Source organism: Struthio camelus, chromosome 5 (assembly GCF_040807025.1).
Source record: "Struthio camelus isolate bStrCam1 chromosome 5, bStrCam1.hap1, whole genome shotgun sequence".
Taxonomy (NCBI): Eukaryota; Metazoa; Chordata; class Aves; order Struthioniformes; family Struthionidae; genus Struthio; species Struthio camelus.
The window spans coordinates 44142546-44164187 of NC_090946.1; the positions used below are offsets into that span (position 1 = coordinate 44142546).

The 21642-nt window shown below is 40.4% G+C and overlaps 1 protein-coding gene across 16 annotated transcripts in view; it reads right to left on the reverse strand.

The window, feature by feature from the left end:
* Nucleotides 1-3339: 3339 nt before the first annotated feature.
* The window catches only part of SIPA1L1 (signal induced proliferation associated 1 like 1), a 229065-nt gene continuing 210762 nt past the window's right edge, over nucleotides 3340-21642 (reverse strand). For all 16 annotated transcript variants that reach the window (XM_068946113.1, XM_068946100.1, XM_068946115.1 and 13 more), the window contains 7 exons: nucleotides 16690-16929; nucleotides 15945-16110; nucleotides 12575-12818; nucleotides 9270-9416; nucleotides 6814-6928; nucleotides 6230-6311; nucleotides 3340-5470 (listed from right to left, as the gene is read on the reverse strand). In XM_068946113.1, coding sequence (XP_068802214.1) covers nucleotides 5327-5470; nucleotides 6230-6311; nucleotides 6814-6928; nucleotides 9270-9416; nucleotides 12575-12818; nucleotides 15945-16110; nucleotides 16690-16929 — 1138 coding nt within the window. In that variant the 3' untranslated portion in view covers nucleotides 3340-5326. The remainder of the gene's footprint in view (nucleotides 5471-6229; nucleotides 6312-6813; nucleotides 6929-9269; nucleotides 9417-12574; nucleotides 12819-15944; nucleotides 16111-16689; nucleotides 16930-21642) is intronic.

Sequence of the window (21642 nt, forward strand, 5' to 3'; positions counted from 1 at the left end):
ACAGTGCTATAGGCAGCAGGCTCAGGTGGTTCAATCCAGGCCTTTGTTAGAATATGAATAAATATAACTGGGTACACAAATGAGAAACCTCTGGAAAAAAATCAGAACAGTAGCGTAGGGAATTCACTAGTGCTAGCACACAAACAGATACGGAGAAATAGATAGGTATATATGCTTTAAAAGTAGCTGAGAGAGTTTGATACTTGGCCAACAGCCAAACGCTTTGTATCTTGCAAGAAGGTACAAAGGAAGGAGCACGTCCAGGCTCCAGTTCTGATCCGTTGCATGGGGGAAGCTTGGCAAGCTCCAAGCTAGCAGGGCCTCCTGCCTGCCAGGCTTGTGAAAAGGAAAGCCAAAGGCCAGGCTCCGCTCCCTGCCCCGGGCTGGCACTACCATGGTAGGCACTAGGCAGGGGACAGCACATCAGCTTTTCGAGGAGGAGGGTACTGACTCCTGTTTCATGAGCTGCTGGAGCAGTCTAGGCATAATGGAGTCCGCAATTGCTAAGGTTACGCATTTCTACTAAGTACCTTGGTAAACAGGGAAACTTTTTCATAATGAGGACAGCCATGCTTTGGAATAGAGGCCCAGAGAGGTTCTACCATCTTCTTCCTTGGAGATTTTCAAGACCCGACAAGATAAAGTCCCAGGTAACCTGCTCTGACCTCACAGCTGCCCCTGCTTTGAGCAGGAGGTTGGACTAGACAGCTCTGAAGGTCCCTTTCAGCCTGGGTTATCCAATGCTGCTATAACCCTGTGCACCCTGTGGCCCCTACCGCTCTGGCTTTGAGAGGCCTTGCAGATGACTGCGACACCCTGGTTTTATTTCCTGTTAGAGTTCTCAGCACTTTGCTCTGCCACAAACAACCCAGCCCACTTTAATTAAAGTTATGCAGACACCAAACTTCCAGGCAGAAACACAACCTGGTTGTGACATACAGAAATCACCTGCTGGAAGGAGACATGCCCCTGCAAGTGCAGGAGAAGCTGGAGAGAGGGAGTTACCTGCTCATGCCTCACATACTGAACAGGGCAACCCTCCCCTCCTCCCCACTGCCCAGCACAAGCTGCCTGCTCCCCACAGCTGAGCACCACCAACACCCAGAGCCAGGCTGCTGCAGTAAGTGGGAGAGGGCCTGTTTCCCCCTGGATAGCCCCTGCTTCCAGGTGGGAAGGGGGTCTAAATCACTGCCATCAGCCACTGGTTGCCAGGGGGAAATAGGGAGCCCCGAATCCAGATCTCAGCCTCCAAGAGCTGTGAGCCGACAAGTCTGATGCGCAAACTCCTTGGCCTCATTCTCTTTGCACCGTGCCTAAGTGGAAACTTGGAAGGAAAAGGGGCTCTTATTGCACAGCTTGGAGGAAATACTTCTACGAGCCGTTTTTCTCCTCTAGCTTCACCTTGCAAACACCACAGTGAGGATTTCCTCACCAGAGCTAAAAACAGGAAAAGATGAAGGGATCTTTACAAGCTTTATCATCTTACCACCCAGCTCCTGTCCACTAGTAATCACCTCAGCAAAGCCCAGGTCTCTGTTCCCATTGTAGTGGTGGAGGAGGGCTGATGCCACCTCTCCCCCAGAGAATCCAATTTTGGATACCACAGAAGCTGGTAAACAGCAACCGCCTCTGTTCCCCTGCTGTCTCGCTGCTCACATACAGGACTAACACCATACTGAATTGCTAGGAGACAGCAGAATGCATTAAAAGAGGATTTGTTAACAACCCAAAAGATGACACCATGAGATGAGAGAAGGGCCTTATGTAAAGGTCTTAAAAACAAACAAAAAACCCCCAGATTGTGTCTGGTTCATGAGGAACATTTGCGGGTCCCTTTCCTGCTCAAGGAAAAGCTGGGGGGAAAAAAGGCTTTCTCACAACACCTATTCATCAGGGTCTGGAACATATCATAGCTTTCTACAGAAATAATAGACTATAATACAGTAACCACACTTTTAGAGGAGCAAAATTGAATGCCTTGCATTTCATCCCCACAACATACCTCTCTTAACCCCATAGTTAGCTCCCCAGCCTCCTTGCCACCAACCTCTCCTCTCAGTCCCATCGCTTCCTGCGTGCCTGACAGCTCACCTCTTTCCTGTTACCTACGCTCTGCTTCACTCCCTAAGAGCATTATTTTCATCATTCCACCAGCAGTTGCAGCCCCCTTCCGTGAGCATGAGGGCTGGAGAAAGGGCAGTTTTCTGCTGCTGTACCAGCTGCCCTTGGCTTTCCAAAACACCGAATTACAGGGAGAACAGCAACTCAGCACTGAAATGTAGACTAGGAATATAAAACTGAGCATTTCCATAATCTATTTTGGGGGAAAAAGGGCTGAAATAACTCCTTCTACCCAAACTCCTCACACAAACAACCAGCCTACTACTTAGGCCAACGCATAACTACTCAAGGCTGTGAGGAAAAGCCTGCAAGTTGGATCTTGCCCTCGTCTAGGCCGAGCTGCCAATGCGTATCGTGAAGCATGGGAACTTCCTCCATGAATTAATTATGAATGTGGGTTCATAATTAATTCCTTGACCTGCAGGAAACTGTTTTCAATTCAGCTACCAGCAACCTATTACAAATGGTAAGACGGCATCTACTTGTCTTGCAATCAGATGCTTGTATTTGTTGCTACTGCCTCAGAGCTCTCTCGGTCAGGTATTTCAGTGCTAGAGACAGATTTTCTTTCCCCATGTGTCTTCAAAGGATCCATTCAATGAACCAGGAAGCTTTCCTGTAGAGCTAGTTCCACATTCTCCAGCAGTGCAGAATGCTGATCCACGAGCTTGGAAAAATCCGTTGAAAACATCTCCAAGGTCACTTCCTGTGTCCAAGGGGAAGATCTGGAAAACAAAACAGAATATCTGCCCCCTGCTCCCACCAGCTGAACACCCAATGTGGCATGCTCGCAGATCGGCTCTGGGATGTGAAAAGCTGTGTGCGCCCTTAGGCAAGTTGGGTTTTGATCTAGATGAGCTTTAACTTCCAAATAAATTATAGAATAATGAGAAGGGATACAAAAATGCTACCCCTCCTTTACTGTATCAGCCTGGGGAAGCTCAGAGGGCCACTAAAGGTAATAAAAAGTTGACAATAAAGAAAAAGTACTGTAAATGGAGGGAGAACAAATTTGTGCACTAACACAAGCAAAAAATGAAGGGATGAAGTGTGCATGTAAACACCAAGTGATGGCCTTCACAGGGACAAAAAGAAGAAAACTAATAGAGAATGAAATTCTTCAGTCTCAAAGCACTGAGGAAAGCAACACAGGGAGAAAGCAGGAAGAAATGGGAACAATGGAAAGTTTTAAACAAACTCAACAAAATCACAAGAAAATGGTTTAGAAGAGCCTTTAAAATGAGTTTTATTGTCAGAACTTTACAAGTAGCCTTGAGTGGCATCATACAAGAAGAACTCTGTTGCAAAACTCTAATAAATAGTCTGCCCCAAGTCCCAAAATATTTTTTTGAAATAAAATAAAAACCAAAACAAACTTAAAAATAAAAGAATAAGCAAGACTTCAGGATGCTCAGAGATGTTAGCAATATTTCCCATTTACAAATAGTATCAGGCATTATATAAATCTCCTTCATACAAGTCATTAAAAAACCCAGAACATTCCAAACCTTTACAAAAGCACTCCAGAAATAGTTCCAAAGATCCATTTCCATGACAAAGCATTAGAGAAGAACTCCATGGGGATTAGCATCACAAATGAAGTTTGAGGTTGAAGTGTGGTGTGTACTTGTGTGAAGCACAACTAAAGAGCATGAAAAAGGGGTCTGAAGAGATTGATTTGAAGTTTCTGTGGCAAGACCATGCCTGATGACTTTACTTTGTTTATTTGAGAGCATGGCAAAGGGGAGGGAGAGGATGTTCTTGAAATTAACCCCAAAACATACTGCACCTTATGCAAGGCAATGTTTATTAAGGTAGTGACGGCATACTAAGAGTGGAGCAGGAAAGGTTTCTCAGCAGGCTGCATGGTTCAGTGCTCGTGCAGACTGCAGTGCCTAAAAGTTGTATTCTAACACCCACGAGATGTTTTCTGGAGAGGTGATATGTTGTGGCAAGTTAGTTTTTCCTTCAAAGAAGGAGTTAACTTTCCTGGTACCCAGCAGGTTGGGAAATCTCATGCTAGACAGTGCCATTGGGAATTCGGGTTTTCAGAGCTCCAGTCCTATCCCCTTACTTTGAAAAAATAAACTTCTCTAGTTTCACCTTTTTCTATTCCTCTGTTTGTGAAACTAAAGGATTTATAAGACCTGTCACATAGTAAAACACAAGTCTAATAAACATTTCTCAAATCTGTTATGATCTGAGAAGTCCAGAGACATGGAATGGGAAGGCAGGTGCACCAAGATGCTGAGATGGTTTATGTGGATTTTCCAGGAAATATAGAGTTCAAGGAGGGGGGAGAAAAAAAATCTTTCTCTCTTTACAACTTCAGCCAAAGTCTTCTGCACATATGCAAGTAACAGATTCCCCTGGAAGGGTAGGGGACTGTACTTAAGCGGTACAGCAACAGTACTCAGTATCTCTCAGCCGGCCTGATACAGTATAAACTGCAGCATGCCTAGTTTTGTTGTTCATAAACTTACTCGCAGCCATTGTTTCCACAGGAAACAAAGGCAACCAGAAATGCTAATGCAATAGATGTGTAATAATATGCCTCACCCACGGCTCAAGTCTCTGGTCTCTCCTCAAATATTATGATGCTGGTTGTACTGTACCATACACTATGGACACATGTTCTCTGTAACATATGGGAAGGTAGCACTAGCAATCAAGCGCAAATTGCTAAAGAGACACCTAAAACATTGCATTACATCCCCTTGTCTGTGGCATACTTCAGAAAACAACGTAAGAAAAGCAGTAAAATAAACATTTCTTTCTAATTGTCTAGATGTCATAATATTTGCCAAAGCTGCAAGGAAAAGCAGATTACCTGAAAAAGAGAGAAAAGAGTTAATGGAAACAGAGGCAGAGGGAACAGCAAACCTGATCCAGCCTCCAAATCATTTTGTACATAACAGATAAAGAGACAATGTGCAAAAAATAGACATTCACATTTTAGCAGTTAAACTTTTATTTTACCTTTTTAAAATTATTTACTTTTTGTTTTTCTACAAAAGGCAGACATTGATTGTTGATCTGCAATTGTTCTGAGTGCGCGCAGAGATGCAAAAAAGGATTACTGGAGGATGAAGGACAGGGAAGTGCTCTGACTATACTTTCACATGTCATGATTAAGGTGGCGTTAAAGCTTAAGTCCCACTAATAATATTCATAATGGATAGTTTGCTTCCCCGTACACTGTTCTTTAGTTCATATCAATTGTGTTGAAAACCCATTCAGTGAATTTCTTCAGTTTCTCAGTTGCATTCTGAGATTCCTCCTGTAATCGCAAGTTGTCTTCCCGCAAATGTTGTACTTCAGCCTGAAGACTGGCTTTGTCCTCTTTTTCCTTAGGCATGAAGGAAAAATACAAATCTTAGTTAAAATTCTAAGTCATGCTTCCTATCTATACCAATAGGCAAGAATCTCTTACAGACCATAAGCCTCATCCTTCATAAGAATTTTATGTGCATTAACACACATTTTATCCCTATGGGACATTTGTGACATTTCATCCCTCACTTCTGGCTTGAATGAACAGGATTTCTCTATATTAAATTCTATTACAGAAGCTGGCTCCCCAAATGAGGAAATAAAACTGTTCATGCAGTCCTCCGTATGTACGGTGGCTCAGGGTTAACTAAACAAGGATAGGAAACTTTTCTGTAAATGCTTTGCCACACAAGAGACTTTTCATTTGACCACAGCAGATCTTCCCTGCATCAAGCAGGCATCAGGATAACAGAGAAAGTTTCCATAGTAGAAATTGTACATTTAGATGACACTGCAGACCTTTCAACATCAGCAGGAAATATTTCCATGCAGCTTCAGCCTTCTCCCATAGTCGCCTGAATTAGGAGTGGAAGTGCTCTGAATCACCCTCCTAATTTAAGCAGGAGTCAGATGCCTAAAATTGAGACACTCCACCCTCGCCTTGCATAACTGAAACTACAGCCTGATAAAAGTAATAAAGAAACATTGTTTCCTCACAAAAGGATGAGACTGTTATAGGCTGAGGCATAGCAAAGCTGGATTACACAGTTATTAATATCACTTGTCAGCTCTGAAAACATATGCCTTACAGATTTTCTGTAGATCGAATGTTTACCTTCCTTAAATCCTCTTGCAGCATCTTCAGTAAACCTTCCAGTTGGTCCACTTTAGAGGCGAGAGTTGGAGGAGATTCTTTACTGTTGAGAGCAGGAAACAAAAGTAGGCATTGACAGGATTTGCTGTCTTCAAATAGCATATCTAACAGCCTTATCTATACCAAATGGCTTTGTGCATGTGTGCACTAGGGAACATTACGATTTCACAATATTAACAAAAAGTACCTAACAAAAAGAGAACATGTAACATGTGCAGCAGATTAATCAACAGAACAAATTTAATACATGAGTAATTGGGGTCATCCCATCACTTGGTTTCTCTCTACTTCTGCTTATCATGTGCACCTTGTAATACTATAGCCTTGGATACACTCAAACATCTCCAACAACAACAACAAAAAAGCTTGCACAAAGGTTAAATTGTACTTATGATTCTTCTGTTTTCATTTCCCAGCTTTTTCAGGAGAATTTGTGAAAAGAGGTTCTTCTGTGAGGTCTAGGCATGGCTTCCAAAGAAAGATGTTTCCACTCTTTTCCCCAGTTTCTAGTTGGGGAAACCTACCTATCTGATATATTTACTTACCCTGTATAAGGCTTTATCTGTGCAGTAAGCTGGTCCTCAGCCTGATCACTACAGGAGGCAGAGCTCACAGGTCTGTGGTTTTCATCAGTAGCAGCAAAGAATGAAGCTCGCTGAACTGAAGAGATGCACATAGAGAGAAAAGCAACAGAAACTGTAACGATGATTTGTTTTTGGACAGTGTAATAGCTACACTGCAGGATCTCAAAGCAATCCAAGTGGTCTATCTCAAGATAAGAGGACAGGAAATGCAAACATACATTTGACAGAAATGAACTGGCATACAAAGTGTTTGTATCAGGTTGTCTATTGTATTGGATTCCAGGTGTACGTACTAGCTCTGGTAGAGCACTGCACAATCACGCAGATCCTGCATCACCCACAGGCTAACAAGCTCTCCTGGAAGGGAAATGCTAGAGAGTGAAAAGCAGAGATATGGCAGTGGTGCCAGCAGTGTCCACCCAAGGTCAGCTCGAAGACAGGCAAGAAGCTGAGCTGGATCAACAAGGGCTGTGCAGAACTCCCTGGGTACCACTGCAGGACACTACCCAGAAACTTAGTATCTGTATTTAGCTTCCTTCACTCCACAGAGCATCCCTTTATCTTGAAAAAAGAAAAGCTCACTGTACACAATTTACCTGTGGAAAGTAAACTGACCAGTGTCATTTTTCAGAATGAAAAACTTTTCCTTCTGCATTTATATAACATGTTTTCAGTCTGAGATGTGAAATCTCTTCCCTGTCTATACTTTTTTTTGTCTTGCAACCGCTCATTTATGCTTTAACACTTCTCTAAATCACTATTACATGTTGAATGACTGCAGCCAACCCTCCTCCCCCACCTGTGGAGTTTCTTGGTGCAAACAGTAACGTAAACATTTCTAGCTTAATCAAATAGCCTCTCTTTTCCTCAGCAGCTGCTGGTCTCTCAGTGGAAGTAGAACAATACTGTCTTTTTCTGCTTGGCAAATGTTTTATTCTGTGCTTTCAGTGAGGCTAAAATTAACATGCGTTACTTCTGGTGGAACTTTTCCTGCTCCTCTCTCTCTTTCTTTGAAACAGAGTACCAAAGCTTGAGGTAGCTCAGAAATCCAAGCAGGTTTTGTTCCAGCTGTTTGCAGTTATCACTGGTTATAACTCCAGAGCCTTGTGCTGAAGACACCAACCAATTGTGTAGAGAAGGGGTCTCCAGAATCACAAGTCAGAATTATTTAGAATTATTTAGACTGCTTGCTAGTTGTCTGCCCCTGCTGGTACCCAGGCAAAGGCTACAGACTGGAATTACACTGACATCATATAGCTGTTCTCTTCTAAGTCAAATTTGAACATATTTTTGCAGCGGTGAGATGAAGCTGCCAACACATTGCCCCAGCTTTTCTTGATTTGAGCTGTCAGTTTGTTACCTTCACTACAGTGACTTTGTTCACACATTTTAGAAGAAAAACACGAGCGAGTTTGGGACCTGCAAAAGTGAGCAATTCAGGTTGATGAGGAGAGTCAATGAAATCCAGCAAAAAAAGGGGAGACCTTTTGAACAGAAATGAGACATGCTGACCCTACAAACTCCTACAGCAATAGAGCAGAGTATACACATCTTGAACACTAGCTTAGACATGCACTGTCTTACTGACTCATATAGCTACTACCAGAGAACAGCCAAGGAAGCAACAGACAGCAAGTTACTTCACAGCCTTCTTGTACCATGCAGAATAAATGGCCAAAAGAGCAAAGATCAGTGGAAACAACTTTATGAAGGTAGGACAACACTTAGGCAGATATTAGGAAAAGACACTTCAGTTTAATGCACCTAGAAGACCTTTCCATTAGATTACAACAACTGTAAGGTAAGCTCCCTTTGTGCTGAAGAGTATTTTGTTTTAAATTCAAATGTATCCAAGTGGTTTACAGTTCTCTTCAGTTTATTAAGTGTCAGAGAGATGGAAAGTGCCATAGGATGAAATGACACTTACGTGCAAACCTGTGTATTTGGACAGGCAGAGGGAAGAAGGGCAATGGAAAAGTATGTGCCAACAAGGCATATTTCCCAAATTACCTTGGCAGTGCACTTCAGCTGCAACACAAACTTCTTGCTAGTACAATAAGCAGTCATTAGCATTTCCCTCTGCTACTTGGCTTCACTTTGCACTTTTGTGCCAGATGTTTTTCCATGCTAGCTGTGATCTCTGTGACTGGCTTACATTAAATAAAAGTAGCCAGTTTCACAGAGATTTGGCCAAAACGTAGCACAGACAGATTCCAGTATGAAGAAATGGCACCTGGATATTAAATGCAAAGTACTAGGCTGTTGAGACCCCAGTTACTGCTTTAAAAGAGCTTAAGCTTCACACTAAGTAGAAATAATAACAGTAAAAACAAAGGCCAGAGACAGAATTAAAAAACAATCCTTAGCGAAGCATACAGAAAGATCAGCTTTCCAAGTATTACTTTCTGAGAACTCACCTTCAAAGGCTTTGGCAGCATCCACCAAGTTTGACCAGTCCAGATCAGAGGCAGAATCAGGCAAGGGCATCAGACCAGGGTCTGGCATGGGCTGCCGTCTTTGCTCCTGGATGTCTGTGAGGGAGCTGTCTGAGGCAGAGAACTCTCCTAGAATAATGCAGAACAAATAATAAGCTGCAAAGAAAGTGTTCCTTTCCTGATACTAAAGCATTCCTATTTTTTAATATTTCTAGGATAGGATTTCTGGAAGCAGAACAACTCAGTAAGATGTTTGATCAGCTGGAGTTGACTACATACAGTATGTTACAAGCCAGTTTTCCAATACAGTACATCTCAGCAAGACATTCAGGTCCTTCCTACCTGCTTGAACCTTTGCAGCTTAACACTATAAAAACCAACCTCTGCCTCCCTCCAGTACTGGGTAAGCTCTTATATCCAGTGACTTTGGCCCTTGCACAAGCCAAAAAGGCTTTGGAGGGCTCTACATGGTACTTATTTGCCTATGTGGAAAACTCAAGATCATGGTTCTTTTAAAGCCTCCTAAACCCACGGGAGCAGATTTAGGCCTACCAAGATAAACTAGAACAAGAGGATTCTTCTTAAACTACTTCCAAAACCATTCCATATCCCCAGGCAGTTTAGTTAAGCCTCTTAACCTTTACTGAAAAATACCACATCCATTCATAAACTGGTACATGGCATACTATGGAAAGATCATTGACAAGTCTGAGAGAAGAACACAAAAATGTAAAGTTCCTTCAATTTTTGAGGAAAAAAAAAAAGGCTCTTAGGAAAGTGAAAGGTTTAAATTATTGCTACTACTGAAAGCGAAGGGGAAAGGGCAAATTGTGAGCAAAACACTTAACTACTTTATTCTGTTTACTGGCTGGACAATCAAACATGTAACGTCTGGTCAGTCAGCACATGTGAAAGCTCAGCAACAGCAACAACCTGCTTCCTCTTGCCTTCTAGTAGTCAGGGGATAAAGGAGTACCAAAAATTTGTAGTTAGGAGAACTACAGATGTAACAGTGAGAAGATGAGCTGGGCATATGGGAGGAAGCTGCACAGAGGAAGGGCACAGTGAAGAATACAAGTGGGCAAGAGAGGAAGAATCAACTTACGGTGAATGGGAAGAGTGTGAGGTGCAGGACAAGCTCACTGCAAGACAAATGTCACTACTTGCGTTGCTTGTTTTTACTTCTTTTTTGCTAGTCTGTTCCATTTAACAATTTTTCTGTGCATTTCTTAGAACTACCATTTTGAATGTCCTTATTTTAAATACTCATTTTTTTGATAAAAGCCCTGCAAGAGAACTGGAGCTGACATTAAAGTCACTGATAATTTCTTTCTAATAACTCTAGCTAAATAATATTTCTGCCTGGAAAACAAAAACTTGAAAACCTATGCTATACCACTACATACACTTGCTTGGCTTAAAAATTTCTCTCTCTCTCAAGTTTGGCTTTTCCAAAATTTAGTTTAGCTGAATATGAAGCACTGAGGATTCTTGTATTGTGAAAAACATAGGCCTTCTCCCTGCCTGACCCCAAACAGATATTTGGGAAAGTCTGAATATACAGATATTTACAGCTATTGAAGTTATACACAGAATTAAAATAAAAAGAACCAACTATTTGAAAAGTTATCTGTTTTAGAAGCGTGAATTGGACTGTTAATTAAGCCAGACTACTAAATAAGAATGTTTTTAGCTCAATGTTTTCCCTGCTCACATCGAATGAAGGTGCTGCGGAAGGGCAGTTCTTTATCAAGATCTTTTTATTCCAAGAACTCTGAAGAGCTGGAAGTCAACAAGTACCTGTGGTATTAAACACCCAGTTCTAATTAAACCTCCTCTCAGCAAAGGTAAGTAGGTGGCAGACAATTCATGTGTCACTCAAATAGTTGGTCCTTTTATCAGGGAGGTCTACATTTTACAGAAAATTGAAAACTCTATTTTGTTGACAAACGTATAAAGTTTATGCACTTGAAAGAGTAATCGGTTTGGTGCAGAACAGAATATGGCGCAAGCAAGCAAGCTTTTTTTTTTTGGGGGGGGGGGGGGGGAGAGTGGGCAGGGGGGGAATACAGGCTTCTAAATGAAAAGAGACCAAGTGCTGCTTTTCTCTTTTCTACTCATATGGCATTATTAATCTTCTGACCCAAAACCCTCAGAAGTCAAATCCACCAGTCAGTTACAAGTGTAATTGAGTTGGCAAAATTATTTTTGTACCTATGGACAGGAGGACTGAAGTGAGCTTTGCTTTCCAACTCTTAGCAAAAGACATGTTATATAGAAGCAACTGCTCATGACAACACTATAAACTGATGTCTAGTGATCACAGGCAGGTGGAAAGAAACTAAAATAGATTTCTTCAGCATCCTTCAGCGCAGGAAGATGTATGCTATGTATCTAAGTACAGACAATGCTTAGGGCCTACCATAATGAACTGAACCTACTAATAGCGTGCATTTTCTTCTTAACACGTGAATGGACCAGAACAGATAGGTACGTCTTCAGAAAGCATTACAGATCGGTCTCACACTGTGACGTCTAGTTTTATGTTTGGAAACATACAGTACACATTTAATTTTGAGGTACCGTGAGAAACTGAAACTTCTCATTCTTACCAGTTGAGAAATTCTCATGCAGAAATACACAACCTATCATATATTCTTATTGAGATTGTTCAGCAAACTAACGGGGGCAGTCTGAGTGCCTTCTTGACAAATTTACCATGTAGTTTTTCCTTATGGAGTTGCATGTGATTAAATTATTTAAAAAAACTCAAATACTGTGGCGGATAAGGTAAGGGACTGAATTTAAAAACAGCTGGTGCAATAGAAGCTGTGTCTAGCATAGTTGTACATCCAAACGTCCACTTGCATTTATCCATTTTTATATCATTCTTTTTTTAATAGTGTTTTGTTCCCATAAGCCCACATTAAAGCAACTGACACCTGGAGCAGTCAGTGGCTCATGACCAGGCATACATTATTTTCCCTTCGTTCCAGCTAGTCCTGATGACTCCTGGAGACAGTGATGAAAACTGATGACAGCTAACGAGGCAAATTTTTGTGTTCTCTACATAAGGTAACCGCATGATCAATCATGCAATCTTATACCCACTGAAGGGAGGAGGGAAAAAGTCCTTTTTCTATTTCATATTTTCAGGCACGCCACTTGACTCCTCTTATTTTAGCAAAACCAAGATAGAAGTACTAATTGCTGTAACAAACATTTTTCCTTAAAATAATCACCATGGATTCTTCTGAAAATGGGAATTTCACTGGAAATAAACTTACCATGGAGTGATTTCATTCCTAATGTATACGATGGTCTCCGTAAGGGCAGCGACTTTGGGAGAGAAGGGTACGTGCTGGTGAATAGGACATCATTTGGCATGGCTTGGTCCAAAAGCGAGGCTCGTGAGGTGAAGAAGTGGTCCCTTTGACCACTGTAAATACTCTCATCTGACAAAGTCCTTTGCAAGGCACGCCTTGTGGTAGGAGTGCTAGGAAACGGAGACTGACAGGACAGAGTGTGTGACTACACATTCAAAAAAAAAAAAAGAAAAAAAAATCAATTCAGCAGCTTTTGAAGTCTGTATTGAATTGGTTTCTTAAAACTATTTTTGCATAAGAAAGCAGGCGTTAACATTGTATTTTTTTCAGGAAGAGAAATAAACTAAAAAAAAAAAGACATCAGAACTAGATAACATAGATAAAGTTGTCACAAACAAACTGAATGCTACTTAAAATGGAGTTCTCCCCCTTGCCTGGGAAGGCTGCCTTCCTGCAAGCACAGCACCAGCAAACGCCAATTAAGAGTCTCCTATTACTGAACAACCAGGAACCCCAACTACCCCTTCAATTCTTCCGAATGTTCTGAGTAAAAATTAAACAACTTGTCCCATGACTAAGAGAATTTGCATTCTATATCCATCATAATCCCAGCTTCCTCCGTGACCCAGACAAGAGAAAGCAATGCCGTGTTTTATCCGGAGCTATGCACACTCTGTTCTATGCCATTGAGTTGCTACCAAGAATGCACACCAGCTGGGATAGTCCCATCAGCAGAGACACCAATTCTTCCCCCTATGAGCCACTAATTTTCATGAAACCTGCAGGAACGTAACAATCTACGAGACACCTACGTTTCCAGTTTTGTGGAAATCTGGTCCCAAAGCTTCTACTGAATACTGGCCAACAGAAAGACAGACCTCATCATCTTTATTTGCTTCATAAGCAAACTTAAACTGAAAGACATAATTCAATTTCCAGAGAAAGAGTGATTAAGCCTCATAAAAAGTTGCTCATTTGCACAGAAAAATACTCCTCTCTTCTCAGAAAAAGGGGGAAAAAATTTAAACAGATGGTATTCTATTCTTGCAATCAAAAACCCACACAACAAGGTGGGAGAAGAGTGTGGAGGAGGGACTATTGGTACCGTACAGTAGAAGACAATCTGCCAGAATTTTTTTTTTTTTTTGCCAAAATCATTAAAACCTTTAATAAAATTTGCTGCAGGTTTTGCTTTTATGGATCAACGATCAGAAACAATTACGACTAATAAAAAAAACCCTGCTATCATCAAAAGACAAGAAATGAAAGAGAAGCCATGTTCCATGCCAACTTTCTATTATGTCAGCTACTCCCTCGTGATAGAACTTACGCCTATCACAATATGAGCCTTGCATACACACTCAAACAGTACAGAAATGACAACTTTCGGAACACAGCTGTTGCTATTTTACATTGAGAATCAAGCTACTTCTTTCCTGTGAAAATTAAAAGCTCAGCCAGCACGTTCACATCATGATCCACTAAAAACTCACAGTATGTGTCCTGACACAGGAGAAGGAAAAGAAAGAGCTACCACCCCATGTACTGTTTACTTGAGGGCCCTATAGTTTAAAGGATTCAAAGCCTACCAAAGAATTAGGAACTGGAACCACCAATTAATATCAGGCAGCACAGATATGAACATCTGCTACAGAGCAATCAGAGAGGAGAGAACAAGAAAAATGACTTATCTGAGAAGATATAATGCATTAGAAGTAGGTAAAGAGATAGGAAGACATAAGATCATAATAAGACACACAAAACTCCAGCCTAGAAGAGATTTTTTCCTAAGATGAAACAAATCATGCAGTGGGCAAAAATGACAAGTTATTTCTAAAATGTAAAAGATATTTGATTTATTGGTGTGATAGGATGTTAGTAACTTGCTGAGATTTATCATAGCCTGAGTCAACGTACTTGTTAGAGTCACCAGAAAATGAAGATTAGGGTAAGAAATGATACACTGTCCCCAAAGCAGAAAAACAAACTTAGGAAAACACACACTGCCCATGGTCTTCAGATCACCTTTTTAAATGAGACAGAATTTCTTGGAACGAGAACAACCCCCTTGCTTGAAATAATAATCCACGGAGATGTTCCCATCACTCATGTCTTACTTTCCTCGTAGAACTACCACAAGCGAAAAAAAAAAAAAAAAAACAACCAACCAACCAACAAAATACCACCACCAAAGTAAACAAACAAAACCCCCCAAAACACATTGCCATGGACAATATTTTTTTTCCTCCAGCCTCAAAGGTACCATCTAGAATAATCTGTATATGGAACCTAGCACTTTCAAGTTTTAATAAGCCTCTCTGGATTTTCACAAGCAGAGAAACAAGTTGCAAGATCTCTCCTGTGCAGTTGCTGTGGAAACCATTTGGGCTCTAGGTGATGAGTCTGAGCTGTTAAGCATTGACTTGGTACATAGAGACTACAGAAATCAAGGCATTCTCTTGAAAATGATGCAGTTTTTAAAATTTATATATAAACTTCTAAGTTTCTATACATATGATGAACTCTTAGAAAATGCTTTTAAATAAATAAAGAATAAATATCTGTTTAAGTTTAGGAAGCGTTCTTGGTCCTTACGCAATAACACGATCAGAGAGGCATGAGGGCAGGCTTATTGCAAGGGAGTTCAATACTGTCAGCACATCACTGTTTAGTGCTGTAATCGGAGAGGAAGAACAATTCAAATGCCTAAGACAATCTCACGTTTTGGTTTTTTTTCCCCTCGCAAGCCAGCAGTCCTAAATGTTCTTTGCAATTAGGTATTGCCAGTCTCTACAAATTTGCACACAAAACTGCCATAATATTGCAGTGACTGGAAACCATTACACAAATACTTTCCTCCAGCAGCTATATCTATAGCAAACGTGACCTTTTGTCCATGATGAGCATTCAAGGAACCCTCATGTCTTGCATTTTATCTTCCTGTTAGAGGAAAATGTGTGAGAAGAGAAAAAATCCAGCGCGAGAGACTCTTTGTCCAACAACGTAAAGTATTGAGAAAGCTGTTTAAGAAAGAACACTTCAGCTGGGACTGCTCTGAAAGCATTCAGTATTTTCTACACAGAAATCTTAAAGCTTCATAGCTTTCACCTTTTTCCAAATTGTGAAGTCCTCTGCTGTATTAGTGATAAGCCTGGGCAGCAACAAAACCAGAGGAATCAAATTCTCATAAAGTATAGGTTTATGCAGTTGTACTTCTTACCAATAGAATCGTGACTTATATCAGAAGAGGATCTGTCCATTGCTCATTAGGTGCTCTCAGTTCTCACTGCGTCAAGAACTACCCAGAAGACAGACTCCCTCTTTAACATACCTTAAAATTCTTTTGAGATTCAGGTGTTGGGCTATCAAGATCTATCAACTTCTTGAGCTCCTCCTCAACAGTGGGCTTGGATGCTCGTTTTGGTGACGCTCGTAGATCTCTTGCTGATGCACGCAGGCGAGGGTGGGCCATTTCATTGCCATCACTCTGGTGACGTCTTAAATGAAACGGAACAGACACATTCAGGTCTCAAAGCCCTGGGGCAGGAGGCATGAATGAAACAAAAATTATGGCATCCTCAAGATTTTCATAGAGGACTGAGGTGGGGGCACGGAGGAGGGAAGGAGTTTTGCATAATACAGCAGAGCCTCATCTTAATGAATACTCGTTGAAGGAATAAACTTGTTAAAAGCATCTGCTTGCAATACACGTAAAGGTTGTTATGATACATTGTCCTAACAAACACTGCATCTATTAAAATAGTGTATATTCTGTACAAAACCAAAAAATAAACTTCTTAAATGAACCCCAAAGTAACAAATCACCAAGTTCCCTAATTCTTTTAACTGGCTTTTTTTTTAAAGCAGCTTTCAGAAAGTTTCACCAGCTCCTTTTGGCAGCCAGTTATTGGCATCATCTAGGAAAACCATGCTTAACTCAATAAAAGCCATGAATAGCTGAATAAATTATTTTGAAGTGGGCTCTCCCAACCACCCCCCTTCCAAGTCACGCTAGACTTAAAGGCACAATAGTTTTACTACAATAACCAAACAAGAGAATCAAAATGCATTCTTACTTTCTTGTATCCATAAAGCCCACTGAGTTTATTGTCCCTTCAGGTTTTTTCCATCCAATCAGATACTTGCTGGTAGCACCCTGGCGAGGGTAGAAAGTCCTAGGACCAGATGAGGAAGAGGAGGAGGAGGAGAAAGAAGGTGCGAGCTGTGGAGAAGTAGCAGAATGAAGCTCCTCTTTAGGTGAACTTCTGGCACTGGTGAAAACAACAGGGCTGGCAGAGTGTCGTGAGCTCATAGTACTGCAAAAGAAGCATAAAGACAAAGTTTGCGTTAAATGTGTATGCAGGCATCTTGTGTAACCGTTTTTAAAGCAGAACTTTGGAACACAAAATGTTACTCTTATCAATAGCGCGTAGAATAGCAAGACCACTTTGCTCTTAATGGTCTTCAACCTTCATCTTGCATAATAATGAAAACCTTCATAAGCAACCTTTAAGGACTGAACGTATCGCCCTTTTCCTTTACAGACAGGAAATCTAAGGTACATGGTGGTTAGGCAGCTTAAAAAAAAAATACAAGAGATTATAGCTGAATTAACAAAAGAACTCAAGTCCAATTTCTTGTTGGAATTCCTGGCTGTAGAACACAGAATATATTTTGAAGAAAGTTAAGCAACAGGGAACATCTCTTCAAGATGCCACAACAAACCAAAGAAGAAATCCATGTATCTTTGGGAAAAGGACTTCCTGGACTTTGCCTGAAAGGCAGCTACCTCTTGCTGAATGGGCTCTTACAGAAATTGAGATGTTTTTGAGTGGGTCTCTAATACGTACCACAGTATGTCTAGACAGAAAATGCTAAGAGTCAGGGTGACTAACTGCAGCTTATTGCATGGAAGAAGGAGGGGGGCTTTACAAGTGAGCTAGTTTTTATTTATTTTGGTATGAAAATCTCGTATGACTTGCATAATGCCAGGAGCATTAGGGTTTAAGGCAATATGTACTGTTAACATCTTAAAAGGTCAGGCTTCTCTAACTACAGATACAGCAAAGCTTTATGCAAAGACTTAGTACTGAAATATCATGATATCTTTTGAGACTAGTTTTCTGTTCGTTCTCTATAGAATTTACACACATTTTTCCCCTATATCCAATGCTGCAAAGAAAGCATTTGAAACAAATGGTTTCAAGATGGTCCGGTGGTAAAGAGCAGTTTCTGACAGAGAAATAAAAATTAGCTGGAAGGCTGAATAAAGTCATTGAATGATCTCTTCATTCTCAGCTTAATAAGAAATTCTTCAATCCTCTTTTCATATTTTGATAAAACAATGACTTTCCATGTCTCTTTTTGTTACTGAAGAAATTACAGGAAGTATTTAAGGTTAAATGCATGTCACCACCTGTGAAAATAATAGCATTTACATTTAGTCTTATACAAGTCAGTTATCTAATCTATGCCACTTGTCTAGCTCCTGCTGTAGTCAATGGGGAGAAAAATATCGCTAGGGGGTGAGTCTCCTCATCCTAAATTAGATGTCCCAGACAGACAGGGAGAATTATGCTCTGCTCTGCTCTCCACTGACAACAGATGGAGTCTAAAAAATTATCTTTAACTACATGTTTCGTTTTCAGATGGCTAAAGTTAAACTCCGTGAATCCCAGCAGTGAAGTGCTGTGGATTTAATGAGTTGAAGTGGACTGTAGCCCTCCCACCTCAAGTAGCACCAGCTCCTGCTACACCTGTAGCATGGTGTACGTTCCAGGTAACGTACACGGGGATGGCTGTGCAGTCCCTCACATTCGAGGAAAGATGTTTTCTGCCCACTTGTATACAACCCAAATCACAGTAATACAGATTTTATATATATATTTTTTTAATCTGTAAATTTGAGAGGCCTTTACAAAAGAAGGCAGCATTATTCCTACTCTGCAAAAAAATGAAACGGTATTTTCCCAATCTGGCCCCTAAAGTTTGTTCTATCCATCCCATATATCTGATGCTGCACATTACAACCTTTATATTTGTGATAGATAAAAGCAAACACATTTTATACTAAGGAAACAGGGAAAAATAAGATCTAGGGGGAGGGACCTCCTTCTCCCTTCTTTTTAAATGCAGAAGGAAATCTCCTACACATGCTGAGTAAACCAGTTCATCTGTGAGGCATTATCACTGTAAAATTAAAACACCAAGATCTGGGGAAGATGCACATCTTAAAAAGAAAAGCACTCCATACATTTTCCTCAATTACCCTTTCCCCTCCAAACACATGCCAGAACTGGAAGGGTCTTTTGTTTTCGTGTATGTTCCAAAATTCTTTAATACCATCAAGTAGATCTTTGTGAGGAATAATTCCTTGATAGAAACTAATAATTCCTAGATAGGTTGGAAGTGGGTAATATTGATCCTCAATATTACTATGCACTCGTTGTAGCAAAGAGGGCATAAAAACATGTTCAGAGTGCTCTAGATCAAACAAACATATAAAATGAATCTCTCTCTATTATTACAATACTTATAATAATATAAATGATAGATGATATATAATATTCATCATAATATTTTATTGCATCACATATTATATATTGCATATTAGACATATTCTATGAACATTACATATTATGCTATTTATTGTAACATATCTTATGCATAACATATGCCAAGGACAGCCAGGGCAGATGAGCAAGAAAATTAGCATAGTTTTTAATATACTTTTACTAAAGCATATCACGTATTTTGAACTGTCGTTTTCCAGCATAATATTTTGGGAGGATATTCTGCTGCCCTAGGAACTATTTGCCGAACTGTGGATACGACTCCAGCTTTTTTATTCTGCAAGTTAACGCAAGCAAGTCAATGCCATACTGACAGATAGATACTCTTGTTAACTCGGGAGTATTTTTGAAGAGCAAAACACTTTAGATAAATGCTATGTGAACTACATAGGAGCTGCAGCACTATGGCAGTAATGGTAAGTTCCTGCAGGATTCAACCCCAGGAAGCAGGGAGAGGATTTCTGACACTGCAACAGACTCCTCGACTGGGTTTGATTGTATCTGCAAGGAAATCGGTCCTTGTGTTCTAAGGACAGAGAGAGAGCTTTTTGCCACTGTTGGTCCCCTACCTCCCAGTTTGATTATGGAGGCAGCAAAGAATAAATTAAAAAAAAAAAACAAAAAAACAAAAAACCCAACCTCTCCCCAAACAAGGCCAAAGACCAAAAAACCCCCAGATACTACATGACAACCCGCAAGACGACTTCCTGATGAGTCATTCATAGAAGTATTTCACAGTCATTAAGCATATTAAAAATGCTGTAAGTAATTAAAAATATATTGGACTGGAAACATCAGTGCTCTTCCTTTAGGTTTTGATAAGAGAAGGCCATAAGAAACCATATCGTTGAGGTGGAAATGAAAGTTTGGGGTTTTTTTTTTTCCATAGGAAATTCATGCCGTCAGCGCATACGGCTTCATTTAATGACATTCAGCTATAATGATTCTGTATAATTGCTGCCCTACATAATGCAATTCTCTTGGGATGCTACGAGAAATCTGCACAATCATCAGGAAGGACTTCGGGAATGGGGGTGGAGAAGGAAAATAAACCCCAGCCAGAAGCACTGCTGTAAAAGTTAATCACTATAATTTACATTCTGCCACCAATTCTCAGGTACGAGTTCTTTTATGCACCATCAAATGATCTGAACACTAATTATTGCTCCTGTCTTCTAAAGACACAAACACACTAATTTGCGGTTATTTTCTTTTCTTTTGTCACTAAGTTCTTTTTAGGGCTAAACTGCTTTTCTTCTTGCTTAAAATCCCAACTCTAAAGATGTTACAGATGTTCTGGCATCCACAGGTAAAAGGTAAAAAGTGAGAAGTGATGAAGGATAACAATTTAAAAACTGATAGAGAAACACAACAATTAAGCTGTTCATTCTTCACTAAAAGCAGCTTGTTCAGAGTTATCTTTTATTCTTCCCTCTGTCACTTTTTTGACACAAAGTTGTGGTTACACTTCTGAAGCGCCAGTTTAACCAGCCTTTGCCTTCTTCTCCTGCCCTTGCTGCCCCCCCCTCCTATCGGGTCAGCCTATTTGGGAGGCTGCAAAGTCAATGGGACAGGGGAACTCACTGGACTGGGTGGTGGAGGGGAAACAAACCACCACCACCAACAACTTTTTTTAAGCTTTATTTTCCAGCCTGATCAGCTCCCTGAACCAGCTGTTGTGCCTGCATAATAGAAAGAGCAGCAGAGAGCTAGGAGCAAACGGCCAGAGCTAGGCTCTCCCCGGGCCAGCCTGGCCACTGAGTGCGTAAACTCCAGTTGAGAATGCCACGAGAAAGAGTGAAAGCTCTTTAGCCTTGACTGCGACTTTGCATTATTCTGAAGTATTAAACACATCTATCGTTCACAAATTATAAAACAATAGAGAAGGAACACAATTCGGTCTGTCTTTTCTCCTCCAGAGTAAGCGATGCAAGTGCAAGACTGCCGTTTTCCCCAAGCACCACGTCCCATGTGTTCTACAGATTGCTACTACTGCTCTTCTTTGTAAAGAGCTGCATTTTTTAATCTCTCCTTAAATGAAACACATGAAAATTGTTGTTTTTAAGCAGAAAACCTACAGATTCTTTATCTGGAAAATTCACCAACGGTTTGAAAAAACATGTAGAGAAACAAACCATTTCAGTATCATTAGAGAAATGGCACTTAGGGTAAACCAAATAAACATGCCACATGTTTGGAGACATAATGTTATCATATAATAAATTATTGATGAGACAACGTCTTAGATTAAGCCCGCATGCAATCAAGTTGCAAATTACATCCATGGAGGATAAAGATGAGACGTGTCAGAGTATGTACACCCAGTGAGGATATCCTGTTTCTTTTTACTAAGTTTTCTTGGCTTTTATTTTTTATTTTTTATTTTTTATTTTTTTTTACTCTCGCAAAGGAATGAATCCTAATTTGGTGACCAGAGAAGTGGAAAATAGAACCTCA